The sequence below is a fragment of the Parus major genome, chromosome 7, assembly GCF_001522545.3.
Source record: "Parus major isolate Abel chromosome 7, Parus_major1.1, whole genome shotgun sequence".
Taxonomy (NCBI): Eukaryota; Metazoa; Chordata; class Aves; order Passeriformes; family Paridae; genus Parus; species Parus major.
Genome location: NC_031776.1, coordinates 27,465,815 through 27,484,739, shown reverse-complemented (window position 1 = coordinate 27,484,739; position 18,925 = coordinate 27,465,815). Strand labels below are relative to the sequence as shown.

General features: G+C 39.1%; 1 protein-coding gene across 3 annotated transcripts in view; it reads left to right on the top strand.

Moving 5' to 3' along the window:
• Window positions 1-18,925, top strand: part of MYLK (myosin light chain kinase) — a 194,260-nt gene that overhangs the window by 109,438 nt on the left and 65,897 nt on the right. For all 3 annotated transcript variants that reach the window (XM_015634874.3, XM_015634872.3, XM_015634873.1), the window contains 5 exons: window positions 2,113-2,250; window positions 2,900-3,097; window positions 4,277-4,523; window positions 12,217-12,297; window positions 12,657-13,546. In XM_015634874.3, the coding sequence (XP_015490360.1) occupies window positions 2,113-2,250; window positions 2,900-3,097; window positions 4,277-4,523; window positions 12,217-12,297; window positions 12,657-13,546 (1,554 nt within the window). The remainder of the gene's footprint in view (window positions 1-2,112; window positions 2,251-2,899; window positions 3,098-4,276; window positions 4,524-12,216; window positions 12,298-12,656; window positions 13,547-18,925) is intronic.

The following is an 18,925-nucleotide window of genomic DNA, read 5'->3' as shown; positions in this document are numbered from 1 at the left end:
AGCAAAGACCCAGTTGTGAGGGATGTGGAGTGCTGCTCAGACTTAACACTGTTTATACCAGGGCTTTAGGAGAATTGCTGCTAGAACCACTATGAGCAAGTTTGTTTCCTGGTCACTGTTAAATTTTGTGGGAGTTGGTTCCTCTCTCTTTTTTTGTTACCTGTCTGTCTCTGAAGACTTGATCTTTTCTGATCAGACACCAGATATGTTTCTTTCTTAGTCTAGAGACACACATCTGCTTTTTTCTTTCCCTGCTTTCCTCTTCTTCTATATCTGCCTTCTAGATTTGCAGTGTTATCAGCTATTTCAGTAAAAAAAAAGGATAACAAGAACGTTTTTTTAAAGCATACTTTTTATTCTTTTTTTCCCCTATGACTCTTTCCTTTTTTTCCTTTCTTTGTCTTTCTTCCTCCTTTTTTTATTATGTGGATTTCTTCTTTCCCCCTCATTTTGTGAGATGAAGTTTCTCTTTGAGGGACAAAGGAATTTCCTGCAAGGCATTAGAGCAGTGAAGGAGCATGTGCTGATATTGCTTAGTACAGCAGTTGTTTGAAGCTTTTCTCTGAGAAAACATTACAAACCAGAGGGCTACGGTGACCCACAGGAGTTCATTTCTGTAGATGAGTTTCACCCAACTTCTTGGCTGTTTTCTGTACTGCATTAGTCACTTCCAAGCAGGTGCTGTGGGCAGCCCTAAGCCTGATCAGTGTGGTCTGATGGTGGATCAGGCACTTCAGAGTGGTGCTCCCATAACACCAATCCAAATGGGTCTCACTCAGGTCCCGTATTTCCATTCTCACATGCATCAATGTCTCCCTGCTCGGTGCCAAGAAAAGTCCTGTGGCATGAGCCAGCGAGACAAGATTTTGGCTAGAAAAAGCTTTGCTAGAGAAGAAGAAAAACTTCCCCTCCAGACTGCTTCCAAATTTATGTTGAGCTCAAATTACCCCAGTACAAACGTAACTTTTTACCTCCAGGAGGTTCAGTAAGCTTTCTCAGTGAGTTGCTGTCTTTTTTTTTTTCTAATCTCTAATTTTTTTAATTGTGGTTTTTCTCCAGCCTGGCACTTTCTGTTGCTGTAATACTATTTTGGATGTGCTTGATATTCCTTTGAAAATTTTGAAAGTAGGGATAAGCAAAATAAAAATATTTTCACATGTGGATAGAACGTAGGGTTGGAATTTTAAAGGCAAGACGTAAGAGGTCTGAGCACAAGCTAAACCAAACAAAAAGTGTATCCAAGGGACCGATAAATATTTATCACTTTTTACATTTGGTCGTGATCACTGCTTGGACTTTAGAAGTGTCTTTGCTCGGGTTTTTAGAGCAGGAGTAGACTTCCTGGTCTAGTGTGCTCTTGTTTCATAGCCTCTGAATGGCTGTGGCTATTGGAAACAACATATCACAGACTTAGTAGTGGATTATTTAATTCCAAATTCCCTCAGCATTTAATTATACAGGCTCAAAAGAAAAATTTTGAAAGCTCTAGTCCAGCAGTGTGGTTTTTGATATATATTGATAACCTCAGGTTTCAGTCTTTCCCATCATCAATCAGTTGCTGAAGTGAAGTATAGGAGAGGAATGTGGTGAACTCAAACCTATTGGTTATTGACCATCTAACAATCTGAAGGTTTGTAATTTCTTACAGAGTTACAAATTGTGTGCTGCAGTAAGCTTACATTTCTAACTCATCAATCACAGCAATGGCAACTTGTAACATCCCCTAGGGTTTTCAGATTAATTTAGCAGTGATTACAGGCATTGAATTTTTGGTTACAGGTTTTGGGGTTGCATTTTTTATTATATTTTTTTTAACCTGAGAATGTGTGCTTGGGGGAAAGTGAGAATAATTTCTCAGTGATATTCTGATATCTATTAACAATGATTTAAGAGGATTCTCAGAAGGAGGACAGTTCAATTCCTATTCTTTGTCTTTCTGCTTGGAATACTGGCAAGGAAAAACAGCTATATTAGGTGGTTTCAGTTATTTTTGCCTTCTGAGAGCTGAAGCAAAACCACTGTCTCAAAATCATGTTGAGCCTAAGGAAAGTTAAAGTTTGTCATGAAAATTCCAATAAGAGACCCCTTTTGTTGTTTTTTTTGACTTCACAGAAAAGAAGAGCAGCAAGAAGGCAGAGAGTGCACAGGCTGCAAAGTTAAACAAGACTTTTGCACCTGTCTTCCTTAAAGGCCTGACTGACCTCAAAGTAATGGATGGAAGTCAAGTGATAATGACTGTGGAGGTATCAGGTGTGTAGCTACAGAACATTATTATTTAAAACATTTAAATCCTGCTGCAAAGTGTGTGTTTTCTCCATATTTTTAGCAGGTGTCTTTGCATTTGGAAACGATGTTTCTAGGAACCAGTTTTTTAAAAGCTATTTTGGTCTAATGTGACTGTCAGTGTGACTGAACTTTGTCCACTGTTAACATGTTCAGACCTGGAGAAGTTTTTCCTAATTGGAATGATATAAGTTTAATATTGGTCCTCTCGTTGAAGTGGAATTGTAAAAGGTTTTGTTGTAAACCAAACAGAATTGAGTTCCTGTCAGCTGGGGTAAGTTTAGTGCTGCAGAAAGAGCAGTTCTGTTATGATTTTTGGTATAAGAAAGTCTTAATAATCATCTTTGTGGTGTCTACAACTCATTCTCCCTTGCTGTCATATACATGCTTCCCTTATTCATTTGGATTTTAATCAAAATAAGACAGACAATTTCACATTACAGAGCATTGACAGAGTTAATAATAGATATTCCTGAATGTTTTGAAGATGAAATTGCAGAATCAGGTGGAAAAAAAACCCAAAACCTCAAACTTATTCCTTTTCTTAATTGACATATGGTGGGGGTTTGTGTCTGTGTGTCCATGTCTCAGATTTTTGTTGCTTGCTTTTGTTTAGCTAACCCATCTCCTGAAATTATCTGGCTGCATAATGGGAAAGAAATCCAGGAGACAGAAGACTTTCACTTTGAGAAGAAAGGCAATGAGTACAGTCTGTACATCCAGGAGGTGTTTCCTGAAGACACAGGCAAATACACCTGTGAAGCCTGGAATGAAGTAGGAGAAAGTCAAACACAGGCTACATTGACAGTTCAAGGTACAAAGTTCCTCTTCACCTTTTAAAATGGTGAAAGAAAATTATTATTATAATGTGCTGGAAGAATGTCTATTTAAAATACAATGGTGTTTATAAGGTTTTTGTGAAGGACGCTCAAGTTCTCAGTCTCTGCATTTGAATTTAAAAGGATATTGAGCAGAAGCAGCTTTAAAAAAATCTTTTCACTCTGGAACATTTTGTTACTATTTCAAAAATGCATTCCTCAGTCCTATTTCAAGGGACAGTGTAAAACTGCTAAATGCAGTTCAGATTATAACTATCAGGCTTACTTAACTATGGATTAAAGTAAACCTTTTAATACGTTTTCGTTTCTAACTGAAGTCCTTAGTATTTGAAAACACTTTCTAGGAGTTAGGTATCCTGGCTTTATTGGTAGCATTGAAGTGGTAGCAGGTAAGGAAAACAGGACTTCTGCAATCTGAGAACTAGCTGCAAAAAAATTTGGCTTTGAATCTCCTCACATGATGTTAACCCCACAGCAAACACTCAAGTACCTACAAACTTCCTGCGACTGGGCACACACTACCTTTGTGCCAGGGAATTTATCTAGTATTACTGAATATTGACATTTCCTCATAGCCACTACTGAGAATTAGTGGAAATCACTGTGAGACTTTTATTATTTTTAATGTAGAATATCTTATCTGCAGTGTTTGAGAGCTGTTTAGTCTGTTGTCACTGTCTGCTCTGAATTCAGACCTTCCTCTCTCCTCCAGTCCCCCCTGAGATCCAGCCTTGGGGTCACTCTTCTATATTAAATGCAATTTTATGCAGTTGTTAATGATGATTTATTGCATGAGCTCTCAACTGCACAGCAGTCATAGTACTGTTACTTGTCCTTCAAGCTATTCCTACCCATATTCTCTGAGGACAAATCTCTAAGATTCCTTTTAGGGCAGCTTTAAAGTCCCTTTGTTTTGCTCTTAATATAAGCTTGGATTGAGCCAGTAAAGTGCCAAGTAAATGATTAATTTTAGTAGAGCACAAGTTACTTCCAAAATTAAAGTCTGACTTATTTTCAGATTAAAAACTTATACCCTGCATGTTCAAAATAACTTTCTGTGCTTGTGATTGCTTTCTCTGAAATTAGTTAGCTCAGTGATGACATTCAAGCTTTGCATTTTCTTCTGATTTATAAACTGTGTTTGTAAACTACAGAACCTCAGGATGGTATTCAGCCCTGGTTCATTAGCAAGCCGAGATCAGTGACAGCAGCTCCTGGGCAAAATGTCCTGATATCCTGTGCCATTGCTGGAGATCCTTTCCCCACTGTTCACTGGTTTAAAGATGGGAAAGAAATCATGCCAGGAACAGCATGTGAAATCCTGCAAAATGAAGACATCTTCACACTGGTCTTGAGGAATGTGCAGCCTCGTCATGCAGGGCAATATGAAATTCAGCTCAGGTATGTTTGTTTGTGAAGAATAAGGTTGTTCCCTCTGACCAATTCGTTCTGTTTACCCTCAAGTTAAATTTCCCACTTGAAGAAGACAGGAGTTCTGTCCTATTCAAGTGAAACATTAGGGTACTAAAGGAACAGAATAATTCTGAAAGATAAAAAAGAACCAATAAAACTCCAATAGAAGAGAGGAAACACAAGAAGAGTCAGAAAATAAGGACAAAGCAGTATGGTTTCATTTTGTGATCCTGTAAAACAAAGTTTTGTGGCAGCAAAATGGGAAGCAATTTCTAGCAAGGAAAACCACAATCAATGTCCTGAGTTTTGGAGCTATTGTTTATCATGTTTGGCATCTCTAGGTGTTAGTAAGGATATCTCTTCCTATGGGAACAACCTGTCTAGGGAGGGCTGTTACACAAGATCTGTACCTTTGAGGGGAAAAAGTGGTTCCTGGCCATGTTTGAAATGCCAGAATCTTACATGCAAGTTGTAGTCTCCTTTTGCTGACTTTCTCATTTCTATCTTTGAAAAGAGTCACCTTGATGCTTTGAACATCTTGTCATTCCTACAAAATCTGGAAGACTTGTTTCAAATTTAATTTTATTTTATTCTGGTAGAGTAACTATCCTTAAAATGAAGAGTTAGATTTGCTGGCTCTTTACCATGTAGAAAGCACCACAGCACTGTCCCCCTCCAATGGTGAAGATTACATATCCCCTATGTGGTTGTAGAAAACATAGTGTAAAACTTCGAAGTGATGTTGTCATTCCATGCTATTTACTGGGCACAGATGCAGTTGCTTTACTTGGCTAGTGTTTGTGCCATTCTTTATTGAAATTACTTCATCATCATGGACATTTTGAGTCCATTACACTGGAAGAAAATTATTTGGTTTGCTCCACACACTAACATTTTAGTCCAGGTGCACTAGTCTGAATTGTCCTTTGTCTACTTGCAAATAAATTATTCGTATCTTCTTAATACAAGGAGGGAGAGAATTCCTTAATAAATTCAACCTATTTATCTTGTAAAAAATGAGTTTAATTTTTATAGTTATAGGCTTTTTTCTAACCAGCATGGCCCAAATGATGGATATGTCACTACATAGATTCCTCCTAGCTGTGTTTTCATAGACTATCACAGGCAGACACAAACTAACCTCAGTATATTTCAGTATTTAAAGTCAAATGAGACACTCACTTTTCACCACAAAAGGGTGTTTTAGAAAATTATAGCTGTTGAATATCATGTTTTCCTGTAATAAAGTTTCTCTAAGTTTAATTTCAAGTCTTATTAATAAAATTTATGTAGGTAGAGCCACATGTGCTATGACCTTCTTGCAAATCGGCTTTCCAGTAGATTTAGGCCCTTTGTAGTCTGCAATAAGTTGTGAACTGGCTCATTTCAGAACTGGCTTGTTTGCAGTTGGCTCAGGTCATCTGGGACACTCATAATGCTAATTTGAGCAGGTCATGTCTACAGAAATCCTTGCATTTCTTTTCCTTTGGGGATCAGGGGTGTTTCTAACACTCAGTACCTCTGGCAGGATTAGAAATGCCAGTTCAATTTCATTCAGGTCACCAACCTTGACAGAAGAGAGCAGAAACTGCAAGAATTGCTATCTTCTGCTGGTACATTTCCACACTTCTGTCTGTGTGCCCTGGACATGGGCATCTTCTCTTACAATTTGCTGGTGGTTTCACTTGAACTGAAAAGAAAATGAGATACTTCAGCAAAACTTCAGGGGTGAAAGAATGAAAGAGGGCAAAGGAGAGCCAAGAGAGCTTTGTGGAGGGTTTTGTTGGGACTGATGTAGGAAGTCAGCTGTATTGATCAGGTGTAGCTGGTGGTCACTCAGGCCAAATTCATCACTGGAGCCCTTTTTTCAAAGTGGAAGTCTGACATTATCATAACTCTGAAACGTACACTTAGAAAATAAATTACTTCAGACAATTAGTAGATGAGAGGAATTTTTGGGGGAAAGGAGAAAAAGTAAAGTTGTAGCAAAAAATTACAGCTGTGTTGAAAACAACACAGCAGATTACATGCTAGTTGCAGCTGTTCCCTAATCCTTTCACTGGAGAAATAACTGGGGATCCCACAAAGATCAATGTTGGCTTTTTCTGATCCATAAGTAATGCTGTGCTGCAGTTAGAGCAAAGGGAATGCTGATACCTCATTTTACTTTGCTGTCATTTGTAAAATTCCAGTTAATGTTCAGGGAACAGAAAGTCGTATGTTTTTAGGCACTGGTTGAGAACTATGAGTAACAGAGAAATAAATATGCTCAGGCATATCCAAGGAGCCAGAAGTCAGCTGTGTAACTTCAAGTTAGCAATAGAGTTGCAGTGATCTTCAGCACTAAATTTAGTCTTGACTAAATAGCTGTTTAACTGGCTGCATTTGTCTTGAATACCTGATTGGGAATTGTTTATATATTCAGAAACAGTTTTAACAATACCTGAGAGGGAGAGAGAAGCATTTGTGTCTTTCTCTCAAAAACTCCTACAAAGTTCATTAAAAAATATGGGATAACTGAGAAAACATTAGCCAACTCACTAAAGAATTTACAGAGTTGACAGTAGGCTATTTTTAAACATAATCATTTTCATTTCAAATAAAATGTACAGCTCCTTTTCACATATTAATTTTAGAAGCAGGTTTCATATCTTCTCTCAGGGAGTTACTCCAATTCTCTTAATTTAGTCTGGGCATGGTTTCCTACTAGTGTTAATTATTTTCCAATTTTCTTCTCCATTATTCTTAAGCTCTAAATTCTGTCCTAATACCTCCACAATTCTCCTTTTGTGTTGGCTGCTCACAAATTAAAGCTCTGGTTCTTTCTCCTTTAGTCAGTGAGCTGACAAGGATGTGGAGCCCAGTGTGATCCTGGTGTGATCCATCCATGATTTCTTGTTGGCTTTCTGTCTCACCATCCCTCAACAGAATGCTAAGTCTGGCTTTTAGCAGAGTAGTCAATGTAGCTTCTCCTGGTCCTTTTTTTAAAGCCTATGATTCCTCTACATTTCCATCTTTCATTTTAATTGTCCTAATTATGTTCCTTTGAGCCTGTTATGTCTCAGGCTCAGAGGAATAGTATTGCAGGAATATTAAAAGAACAGATTTTCCCACTTCCATAGTTCATCTGTTGAAATTTGGACATTTTACAGCCTGCAAAATGATTAAAATGGAAAATAAAAATCCTTTTCCTTGCTCATAAAAACAAAGATATCTATTTCCCCTCCTGTCCTTTGCATCCTTCCAGTGATGCAGGCACTGGTATTTTGTTATCCCAATATGACTTTGCTGTGTTCTTTCACTCAGTGTGTACATCATAAATGAAGATGTAAACAAAAAACCCTGTGAGACCTGGACAGGGACTGTGTTTGTTGAGAAAAACCTTTATAGCAGTACAGTCAGCACGAGAGACCTCAGAAATCATCCTGCAGTTCCTTAAACAAATCATCTGCTATGTTAACCTTTGTCTTCTTCAAGTGTTTTCCTTCTCCCCCACTCCATCTTCCATACGAGTTTGGTTAGTGTTGATTAGTATTGATTTAGATATTTTGATAATCTGCTTAAAATCAGGGGAAAACATTTATTTTATAAATCAGGGATACATTGAATACTCTGCAATTCAGGTTATATAAAAAACTTTCCTAAGATTACATTTCATTAGGCTAAACAGTAAATATAAACATAAACAGTAACTATAAACACCTCTGTCTTTCTGTAAAATTCAGTTTGTAAACCTTGCTTTCTCCTATCAATACATTGTCTATTTTTAGAGAAGAAAACCATTACTCTTTCTTGTTCCATTCTCCTACTTAGTGCTGAAAAATCCAAATGAAATTATTGTTCTTTTGGCTATAAAAAGCTTTTGGCAAAACCCTCAGATGAAGTAAATAAGTGCATCCTCTTTGAAGCCAGTAGAGTTGTTCTGCTTTATACCAGCTAGAGTTGTGATCCAGTAGATTAGTTGCTTTCTTTGGGGCTAAAGATTTGTGGAGTCTGGACTGTCTCTCCATTGAACTCACAGAAAAGTTGCAAAACCTCCTTCTGATGATTTGCAGTTACCTGAACTGAAGCACCAGTATATGTAGGGATCAACTTCTTTGCCCCCTTCAGTTCATTCTTGAAAAAATGTCATTTACTCTGCAGTATTTATTTCACACTTGGTAGGCTGGTAGGAAATTTCAGTATGTCCCCCCAGTATAATTACAACTGCTTTTTTTCCTGTTCCTCCAGGGAGTGATTCCTAGGGACATGCAGACAATAAGTCTCATCTAAGGTTCAGTGAAAATATTTGAGTAGGTTCTGCCAAGAAACTAGTATTTCAAGATATTTTGAACATAAAAGCCATTCCAGGGAAAACTGATCCCACAATAGGACACAGAGCTATTTTTAAAATTGCCTCAGGCTTTGCAGCTGGGGTTTTATTTGTTTTTGGTGGGCTTTTTTATTAATATTCCTTGACATTTTAAAGATAAGTCCTGTGCATGAGCATTCTACAGAATAGTCCTGCAAAAGTCAACACTTCCAGGCACTTCTTCACAGCAAAGCTACTAAGCACAGGTTTAATCCATGTCTATCCCTGTTCCCCAATAACAGAGCCACTAAGATCTGTCTGTGTCTAGGGTTTTGTTGGTAAAATGCCAATAGAGAGAACCTCAAGCTGCACAAGTAGTATTGTTATTGCCAAGTTTCAAAACAGCAGAGACATGAAGCACTTGAAGGTGTGTCCATGTACCGCAAGGCTCTCTTTTTTACCAACTGCCCCTACACATCTTTGTCTTGTCTGGATTCTAAAGTTGCATAAATGTAAAAATATTTAGCGAGGTTACGGAACAATTCTTGATTGAAATTTGTATCTCAACCACCCAGTCCTTCTTAATTTTTATTGGTCTGTCTCTCTTTTTCCATCCTGTGATCTCCAAAGTGGGTTGGTGTTTTTAACTTCACCTTTTTTAGATTCTGACACTTCACCTTTTTAGTTTCAGAAGACAAAAGTATGTTCTCCCTGCTCCTAAAATCATCCATTTGATTTTACTGGAAGCAGGCCCTGGGAAGGCTACACTCCTGAACAGACAGAGACTCAAGGTTTGTATCCTGTAGATTGATTTTCAGCCATTCACTTGAATCAGAAATCATAATTAAGATCAAAAAAACTACCTTGTGAATCATTTTTCCATCTAGGTACTTGTATGTCCCACTGCTGCCATAATTTGTAAGTGCTTCCCAAGGTTTTAAAAATAGAAAGAACAAAATGCTCTCCTACTTTCTTACCCCCTCCTTTATTTTCCAAACCCTGTGAAAAATAGCTTACTTTAGAAGGATTTACTTTGCCTGCCTTATTTGCTTCTTCGCATATGCAAAGAATTTGCAGAGGGAAAGATGCCTTGCAGAAATGGGTCCTGCAGAAATGCTGCCATTCTTCACAGTGGTCAGGACCACATTCAGTATCCCTGAATTCCTCTCCTGGGATAGTGCTGTCTCTGTTACTTCAACCTCTCCCACTGGTGACACAATTCTTGTGGACAAATATTTCTGCCACACAGTCACGGCAGAAGCTGAGCAGGGCTGCCTCAACATTTAATGTACTCTGCAAATTGTCTATACTTCAGCATGCAGGGCTTGTCCTTTGTCAGCTTTGGATTGGTTTAAAGTCCTGAGCAGGAGGGCTCCTCAGGTAAACCAGCAGCCTGGTAAAGCCCTGCAGCACCAGTGAATGAGCAGTTCCAGAGTGCGTCTGCTTCCCTTAAAAACTTTGGAGAAGCAGAGAGAAAACCTCATGAGCTCCAATAGTCCCAAAAGGGCCCAGTTTGAAATGCATTATATGAAAACTACAGATTTTCAGCAATGTTGCCATAATTTTATGCCAATTGGTATGTTGGGAGGAGATAACATGCTATTATTTTTATCTAGCTTTCCATTTGTCTTGCCTTCTTTCTATTCCTCTTGCTTCCAAATGGAGGTCACACATAAGAGTAAGTAAGAATGGCAGGTCTCCAGTGCAGGGCTGAGTTAAATACTCTCTGCATTGACTTGGATCCTCTCCTGCCCTTTGGACAGTTTCTGTTTGGTGCTCAGATGTTATCTAGTTTTTTGTATTGAAGGAAATGAGGGTTGTGGCTTTCAGTGCTGTCCTCATGGATTGCCTTCAACAGCAGTTTGTAGTGTACATATTCTGATTTACTGGATATAAAAGTGTATAAAACATTTCTCTGGCTTCTTGTTGTTAGTGGTCTTGAAGTCAAATACGCTTCTATCAGCAGAGCCTTTACTTTGCAATCCAGGTACTTTGATCAAACCCATAAATTTCTTTGTAGTTTTCATATTAGGCTGATCCACTGTTTCTTTTTCTGAAGCAATAGAAATCAAGGGGAGTATGTCTGAAAAGGTGATGGCATTAATTGCTCTTATAAAGACAAAGCTTTGTGCTGAATCTGTGATTCTGTGATCTGTATTAATTATCTTGCTTTCACTGCAAGTTAAAAATGGTTTAAATTAGAGGAGTTTTTTTTATCCAAACAGAACCATATCTAGGAAAGTATTTCCATGCTCTATTTAAAAACCAGGCCAGACAATATATTTATGGCAAGCTAACAGTCCTGAGTCCATGTTTTAAACTTCAGGGCTAAGTCAACTTGAAGGTGCTCTTATCTAGCAAGTTCAAAGCAGAACACAGCTGGGAAAACCTGCCTCTCTTGCCTTCCACCCCTCCAACACATGTGTTTTGCTCATGTCCAGGAAATGTTTTCAGTAGCAAAAATTATTTTTGTTCAAAAAAGATAAATAATCCAGGACTTTTCTTGTCTATTTACAAACTTAAACCTAAACTGGGAAGGACAGAAGTGTTTTCACTAATAAAAGATAACTCTAATCCTTAATTAACTCAAGACTGGTTTTTTAATAGTCAGGGGAGCGGTGGCAATAGTTACACAACTGCTGCCCTGGGGGAGTTAAATTTTGCTTTTGGCATCTCCTGTGTTAAGCAGAGAAGAGCTGTTTGGGGCTGGAAGAATGATATATATCTGCGGGAGGGAGGGAGCTGCAGGGGAGCGGGGAGCACTTTAAATGAATTCTTTAATGGGAGCCCTTTCCAGAAGGCATCTGTGGTATTCCTCTGCAAAAGGAAGAATAAGTACTCAGCACCATATATGGTGACACTTTTATGTTTTTTAATATAAACATGTACAGGCTGGAGCAATCGTGTAGATAGGTTTTGCTGATTGGTTGGGCCAGAGGGGAGGGAAGGAAATGAGACCCTGTTTTTAATATCTTAACATTAGAAAACTTAAGAGCTTGGGTTTGAATAAATAAACAGTAGGCAGAGTTGGAAAGATTTTCAACTTTGCAAAATAGCCCTTTCCTCTGTCTTGATTTTCCAGCTTTTGTATTTATTTTCCTTTAGCTTGTTTGTTTGCAGCTGCATCGTCTGTAAATTGCTTTGATTTTTGTTCAGGGAGTATGTTGTTCCCAGTGCAGATAGCAGCAGATCAGTAAAAGCTATTTGACATAGCTTGGCTCCAAGAATAAGGGGACCAAATCCCCTCAGTCAATCCCTCCACTGCTGGGCATAGAAAAGGGGAACCCCACACTGGGTTTGAGCTGCTTTAGTGCAACACACAATCACTTCTCTCAGGCGAGTTACAGAGCAAGAGAACCCTTTTTTTCTGATTTCACTTAAATATTTCAGGAACCAAGTTGGAGAATGCAGCTGCCAGGTGTCTCTCATGCTGCGGGAGAGTTCAGCTTCCACAGCAGAAACGCTCAGAGAGTGAGTATTTTTCCCAGGGACTTGCATGGGTGGGTTCTATTTTTTGCTCCGTTAATTCCCTGCCCTTACAGACCCAGGCTGGCTGCTGTTCAACCTAATCCCCAAATGTGACCTAACAAATTGTTTTCATCATACAAGCTAAGCACATTGTACCAAGCCAGAGTAGAGGAGATCTTTTTTGTTTGTGCCCTTATATGGCTCCTGAAGTCATCATTGATGCAATAAACTAATGGAGTATGCTCCTCTAATCAACCTCCCCTTCTATAAACACATTTTGTTCCTGCTCTGAGATTGTTCCCTGACATTTTTAAACCAGCCCCTTTCCTGGCTCTCTCTTTCTTTTCTTTTTCGGATCATAGTGGGAGGGAATCAGCCAGCTCTGGAGAGCAAAGAGATGGTGGAGATCATGGTAAACTAACATCTGGTAGAACAAGTGGCTTCAAAAAGAACAGCAGCGTAACCAGAGTAGCTGAGGAAGAGCAGGAGGACGTCCGAGGCGTGCTGAAGAGGCGAGTGGAAACTCGGGAGCACACAGAGGAGAGCCTGAGGCAGCAGGAAGCTGAACAACTTGATTTCCGTGATATTTTAGGCAAGAAAGTCAGCACCAAAAGTTTTTCTGAGGAGGAACTGAAAGAAATCCCAGCCGAGCAAATGGACTTCCGAGCTAACCTGCAGCGGCAGGTCAAACCCAAGACCTTGTCAGAGGAGGAGAGGAAAGTCCATGCTCCCCAGCAGGTGGACTTCCGCTCTGTGCTGGCCAAGAAGGGCACCCCAAAAACCCCACTGCCAGAGAAGGTGCCACCCCCTAAACCTGCAGTTACAGATTTCAGGTCTGTGCTGGGCTCCAAGAAAAAGCCACCTGCGGAGAATGGCAGCGCTGGCACCCCTGCACCAAATGCTCGTGCCAACTCTGAAGCCCAGAACGCGACCCCCAATTCTCAAGCCCCTGTTGCCAAACCTGCAGTGAAAAAAGAGGAGAAGAACGACAGAAACTGTGAACATGGGTGTGCAGTGGTGGATGGCGGAATAATTGGGAAAAAAGCTGAAAACAAAGCACCAGCGAGCAAACCACCAGCAAGCAAAGGAACAGCACCCTCCTTTACAGAGAAGCTTCAGGATGCTCAAGTAGCTGATGGTGAAAAATTGGTCTTACAATGTCGGATTTCCTCTGATCCCCCTGCAGCTGTCACCTGGACTCTAGACAGCAAAGCCATCAAATCATCCAAGTCCACTGTCATCTCCCAAGAAGGTAAATTAATTGCATTACAAGCCAGCTGGATGGCACACTGTTACATCTGGCTCTTGATTAATAATATTTAGTTCATTAAAGGTAATGCAATATTTATTTGAGTCCTGTGCCAGTAACTGTTTCCAGATGCAGCTTTCTTGTTATTTCAGTGGAGTACACAAGGAACAGTATTGTTTGACATTTCTTGTAGATTCTCCTTTAACAGCCTGCAGATGTAAATTTTATAAAGTTGAACTTCGTGCATTTTTAAATGCTGTTTACATTGCTAACGCTGTTTAAGGAGCTGGTACACGATGCTTATTTAAAGTGAACTTTAAGGATTTAGAACATTGAAAACATAATAATACTATTGCTGGTTTACAAATTCTAATTGAATTCTTCTGTATGTTTAATATTTCATGCTTTTTATTGCAATAAGAAACACAGAAGCAAAGAGGGGTTGTGTCATAGAAAGAAATTACTACAACAAAAGTTAAGATCAGAGTTGAGAACAGATTTCCAGTGTATTTAATGCCCCACCACAGATGCTTCTGTTGCCATTACATGCACTGAAATATTTGAACTCGACTGGCTTGGTGACTTTTAACTAACTTCAAAACTATAGAATTTGGTAGAAGTTCCGAGAGGGAATACCTACTGTTTTTAAACTGAGTGATTCCTTTATATTTCAGATTTTGGATGATCAAACCCACTAGACTGTTTTTTGCATTGAAGTTAATGTTATAGCTAGACAAAATATATTTTCCTTGTGACAAAAATAGGAAGGAAGGACAATTGATAGTACAAAAAAACCTTCTTTACTTCATATATGTTTCATAAAATACTGAGGGAATTATCTTGAAAATTACACCCTCTGGCACACCATAGCAAAACAGTTCATGTTCACAGTGAAAACTTGACACAGGGGTCTGCACTCTTACTTTTGAATCTTCCTTCATTTAATCCAGACTATTTCTGGTGTTACCAAATGAGAACCAAGTCAATATGCAGAACAGTTCAGCACAACCAGTGCATCCTTGTGCAGTGTTCCAAGCAGAGCAACACAAGCATTCTCCTGAAGTGCATACAGTCAGAAATAGCATTGTGTTCAGAGAGGCTTGGGGTACTCGAGTAGTGCATTAAGGAAATACCAAACAAAGTAGATGGAGAAAGGCAAATGGGAGCAGGTGCATTGTGCCTGGTCTGTGTCTGAAATAGCATTATTTTTTAATTTTTTTTTTTAGTACATGTTGATTTTCACCCAAGGGCACTGTCTAGAATAAGGCTACGTGTCATGTACATGAGAAAACATTGACTGGTGGAAATGTCATTCTTATAAAAAGGACTGACAGAATCAGTCAGTTTAACTAGCCTTATGCTGGAAGCAAGATTTCAAGGCTTTTCTTGGAGTTGCTCAGAGTGAAAAAGAATTTGTGCATCCCAAAGTTCCATGACTCCTGTCAAAGTACATCAGCTAGACAGCACCTCTGTACCAAAGCTTCTGAGCTGTGGTGGAGCCTCCTAAAGTCTTGAAGCTTTAGTGTTATGGTGCTGCAGAGAGCTGTTTACTGAAATAATCTGAATAATTGACTATTCTAATCCTCCTTCTTATTCACTCTATGAAATGGTATTGTGGAGCTGCAAATCGAGGGTAGCTGTTTACAGTGAAGTGATGCTGATGTCCAGCTCTGCCACGTGTGTGAGCAGGGCACGAGGCTTCTCCCATCCAGTTTGTCTGGGCTGGGTGGCACTCCTGGTCACAGCACCCCGGGGTGTCACACACTAACAGTGCTTTCCAGTGAGGTCAGCATCAAAGCCCTGCATCAGGAATCCACTGTTCCAGGACAGCTTCCTGCAGGGGGTGAAGACACTGTCCTTATGTTCCACTTGTACCTGCACTGTTACATTTGAATCCTGCTTAGCAGTCAGTGTTATCAGTATCTCAAAGTCAGGCTTTCTTCTGCATGTATTTGCAGAGGATCTTGGAAAGAAATATTACACAGGGCTGTAAGTTTTGTCCTTTAATGGAAAGACAAGGAATGAGGATTAGAACTATTTTTTTTTTTAAATCTTATTACATACCCTCTGGTACACTGGGAGGGTGTATTGCATGATGGTCAGTTTTGGTTTTTTCCTGACAGTACCTGCTGGCTTTGGCTTTTGAAGGAGAATGTGTTGCTGCTCTCTCACTCTAAGATTCTTTCATGCCAACTGTTAGGTAATTAACTAGGTATGCATGATACTTTAAGTAAGTTCCAGATTTCATAGAGATTCAGGTTTTTTCCCCTAATTAGAAACACATACATACTTGAGGGAACCAAGAGAGGAGAAGGAATAACTGGAATAACTTCAGAAATATCAAATTGATTCAGTATCAGGAAATACTGTTCAATAGGGAAGCTGTGTGAATTAGTCCCATAGCTAGTGTTTGGAGCAGCTTTAAACATGGAGAACAACAATAATATTGGATGCAGTACACAGCAGGCCAAAGGCAAAGTCCCAGTTTCCATCCTTTGCCCCAAACAGTGAAAATGCAACACTGTCACACCCACAGGTGTACTTCAGCAGCAATGCCTTTGTCAAAGCTTGGAGCAGCATTTAATGGGCCCTGGAGATAATGGCCTAGTGTCATCCTCACCTGAAAAAAAGGCTGGGTCTGTGGGGAAGAAGAGGAATTCAGAACAAACAGACCTAGCTCACCTTAGTGGGTTTAGATCTTACAAAGCCATTTTTTATTTCTTTGGTATGACCTTGCTCCTCCTTGCGTTCAGCAACAAAATTTGCTATGGAAGAGGAAAGACTAGATCTGTTCTTAGCCATTTCACCTATTGAGATTGTGCTCTTGTGGTGTTGTGACCACAGGGGTTTCTTTTCAGATTCAACGGAGGTATTTCACAATAACTTATATGTTCTTAAAGAGTTGGATACTGGAAAGTTCCCTATCTGGGGTAATGCATGCCTGTCTGCTTCTTGGCCATACTACTAGCCCATCTTAGTATGGGATATCACAAACTGTCTCACAAACTGGTCAGTGTAACTAATGCATTAACCCCTAGAATGCTATGTATTTGTGTTTTGGAAATTGAAATATTCCTCTCTGTCATTCCCTAAATAGAGGAAAAAAATAGAAGGAAAAAAGAGGCAAAAGTTTACTGATCTCCTGATGCCAAATATATTGTGAAGATAAATACATAAAATTCTGTTTCAGGAACAAATGATTAAACAGTGGCATATTTGGCCAGGAAGGTCAAACTTAGAAGTATCCTTGTGTGTAACAGGTTCACAGGATAGGAAACCTGTGTAAAAACTCTGTGTAGTCACTCACTGAAAGTAACTTTCCTTGGCGTATTTGACCTAGTTGATAGTGAGGTCCCTTATCAGGTCCTTTGCCAAAAGAAAAGCCAAACCCTGCTGCAAAAATGACCATCTTCAGGCATATTTATGCAACATTTGTGCTGATTTCTGGTAGTTAATCTAGGGCTTGCAGTGTATTCCATTATTCCAGGGTTAAGTTTAGTTAGAAGTCAGAATCTGGGCAGCATTATACTGAAAGTTGCAATCACAACAATAGCTGATATCATGTTCCTTCCATTCTCCATGATTTCCCTTTGAAATCATAAACATCAGTACACTTGTTCTTCTATTCCTTTTTACAGTTCCCCAAATAGTACTCTGTTGGTTGATTGGCCTGATTTTTTTGCTTAATGTATCATTTTTATGACAAAGTGAGCTCTTGCACTATTTTTCTGACATGGTACAATTTTATTAGTGGTTTGATTTTATATTTTTCTTCTTTTAAACTTGTCAGAGTGCAATTTTATACATTCCTGAGATAGATATTACTGTGCTTTTTGCTCATTAAAGATCAAAATTAATGGTTATTAGCAATAAAAAGAGTACTCATAAATTAGAGTATTCTACATTCATATAGTATCGGGTAGATGATGCATGGTTAAAAGGCACTTTAATGGGAGGCTTCTTTGCTTGAAGTTATGAGGTGCTTTTTGTTTGGAAAAAAGAGTTTTTAAGAGAAGGCTCTAGCAGACATTGCAGTGAAGTTAGACATATAAGGACTGAGTAGAACAATTTTCCTCCCAGGGTGAACCCTTTAGAGCAGAACCCATTTTGTTTTACATTTGTATATCACTGACCTGGCAGTGCCCAGTGCTGCTGTCCTGCTGTGTGACTCGCTCTTGGACAGAATGTCCATGGAGAAAAGCTCTTGTGTAGTTCCAAAAGCTGTTCTGTAAGATGGCAGTGAAAGGGTTTTGCACAGCATCCTTGCTAAACTGGCTGGCTGAGGTGTACGAGTGAATGCAAATCTAAACTTGCACATTTGCCATTTTTAAAGTCATCCTGCTCAGCTTTTTTTTGGTACATTTAGCTCTGTGACTCTATAGAGGAAAGAGGAACTGTCTAATATAGACTGAGGTAGCAGTAATGGTGTAGCTTAGAAAAATGCCCTGAGTTTGTATTGCTTTGTCTAAGCCAGCATTTTTTTTCTTCCCAAGTTTCTTGGCAGCGTAAAGATTTGGTAATCTTATTAGCAATAATGCCTTAACAACTTTCTTGTGACTTAACTCCTAAATCTTCCTATAAGTCATGCAAGTCTATGTCTGCCAGTCTGGCTAGGATCTGCCGTGACTTTTTGTTTCTTTTTTAATTAAATTCGAGCAAGAATTTGGTGTATAATTATCATGACTCTATATACTGCTGAAAGTAGATGCATTTTGCACCTTACAAAAGCTTATTCAGAAAGTTTTAAGTTTAGGGAGATCATCTGAGCATCAATTCTGACACAATACCATGTTTGTCACAGGCCACATTTCCCTCTGCATTTTCATTTATGTTTCAATCTATCCTCCTCCAGAAAATGCATGTAGTGTGGATTTAAATACAGCAAAAGAGAGACATTTCGTATAACCACTGGTAATTTATTGCGAAGTCTAACTGTTCTAGTAAGAGTTTTGTTATTAAGCCAAGAAACAAAACAATGCCTTATTTCTAACTTGATAGAAAGTCTTTGACTCTCTAACCAAGATAGCTTTCTGCTTTTTTTTCAAAACTTGACAAGTCAAGTTCTTACTAAGTTTCTCTCCATGATGCACTTCATCCAGCTCTTGGAGGTTTGGAGGTTTTTGGTTTCTTTCCTGCACCTCCTCTCCAGCCGCTGTTTGTTAGTTTATTATCCTATTTAGAAAAGAGGAAGCAGAATTGTGTGTGGGTATCAGCATCAGTGAGGAGCTCACCTTCCTGTTGCTGCCCTCACTGGAGGTTATTGGTCCTCTGTCTACCTCACAACATTGGAACTCATGTTTGTCATTTCTCTACTAAACCTTTAAACCTTCTGAATATTCAGCATCCCTTGCTGCCATCAGTGCTTTTCTTTTCACTATCTCG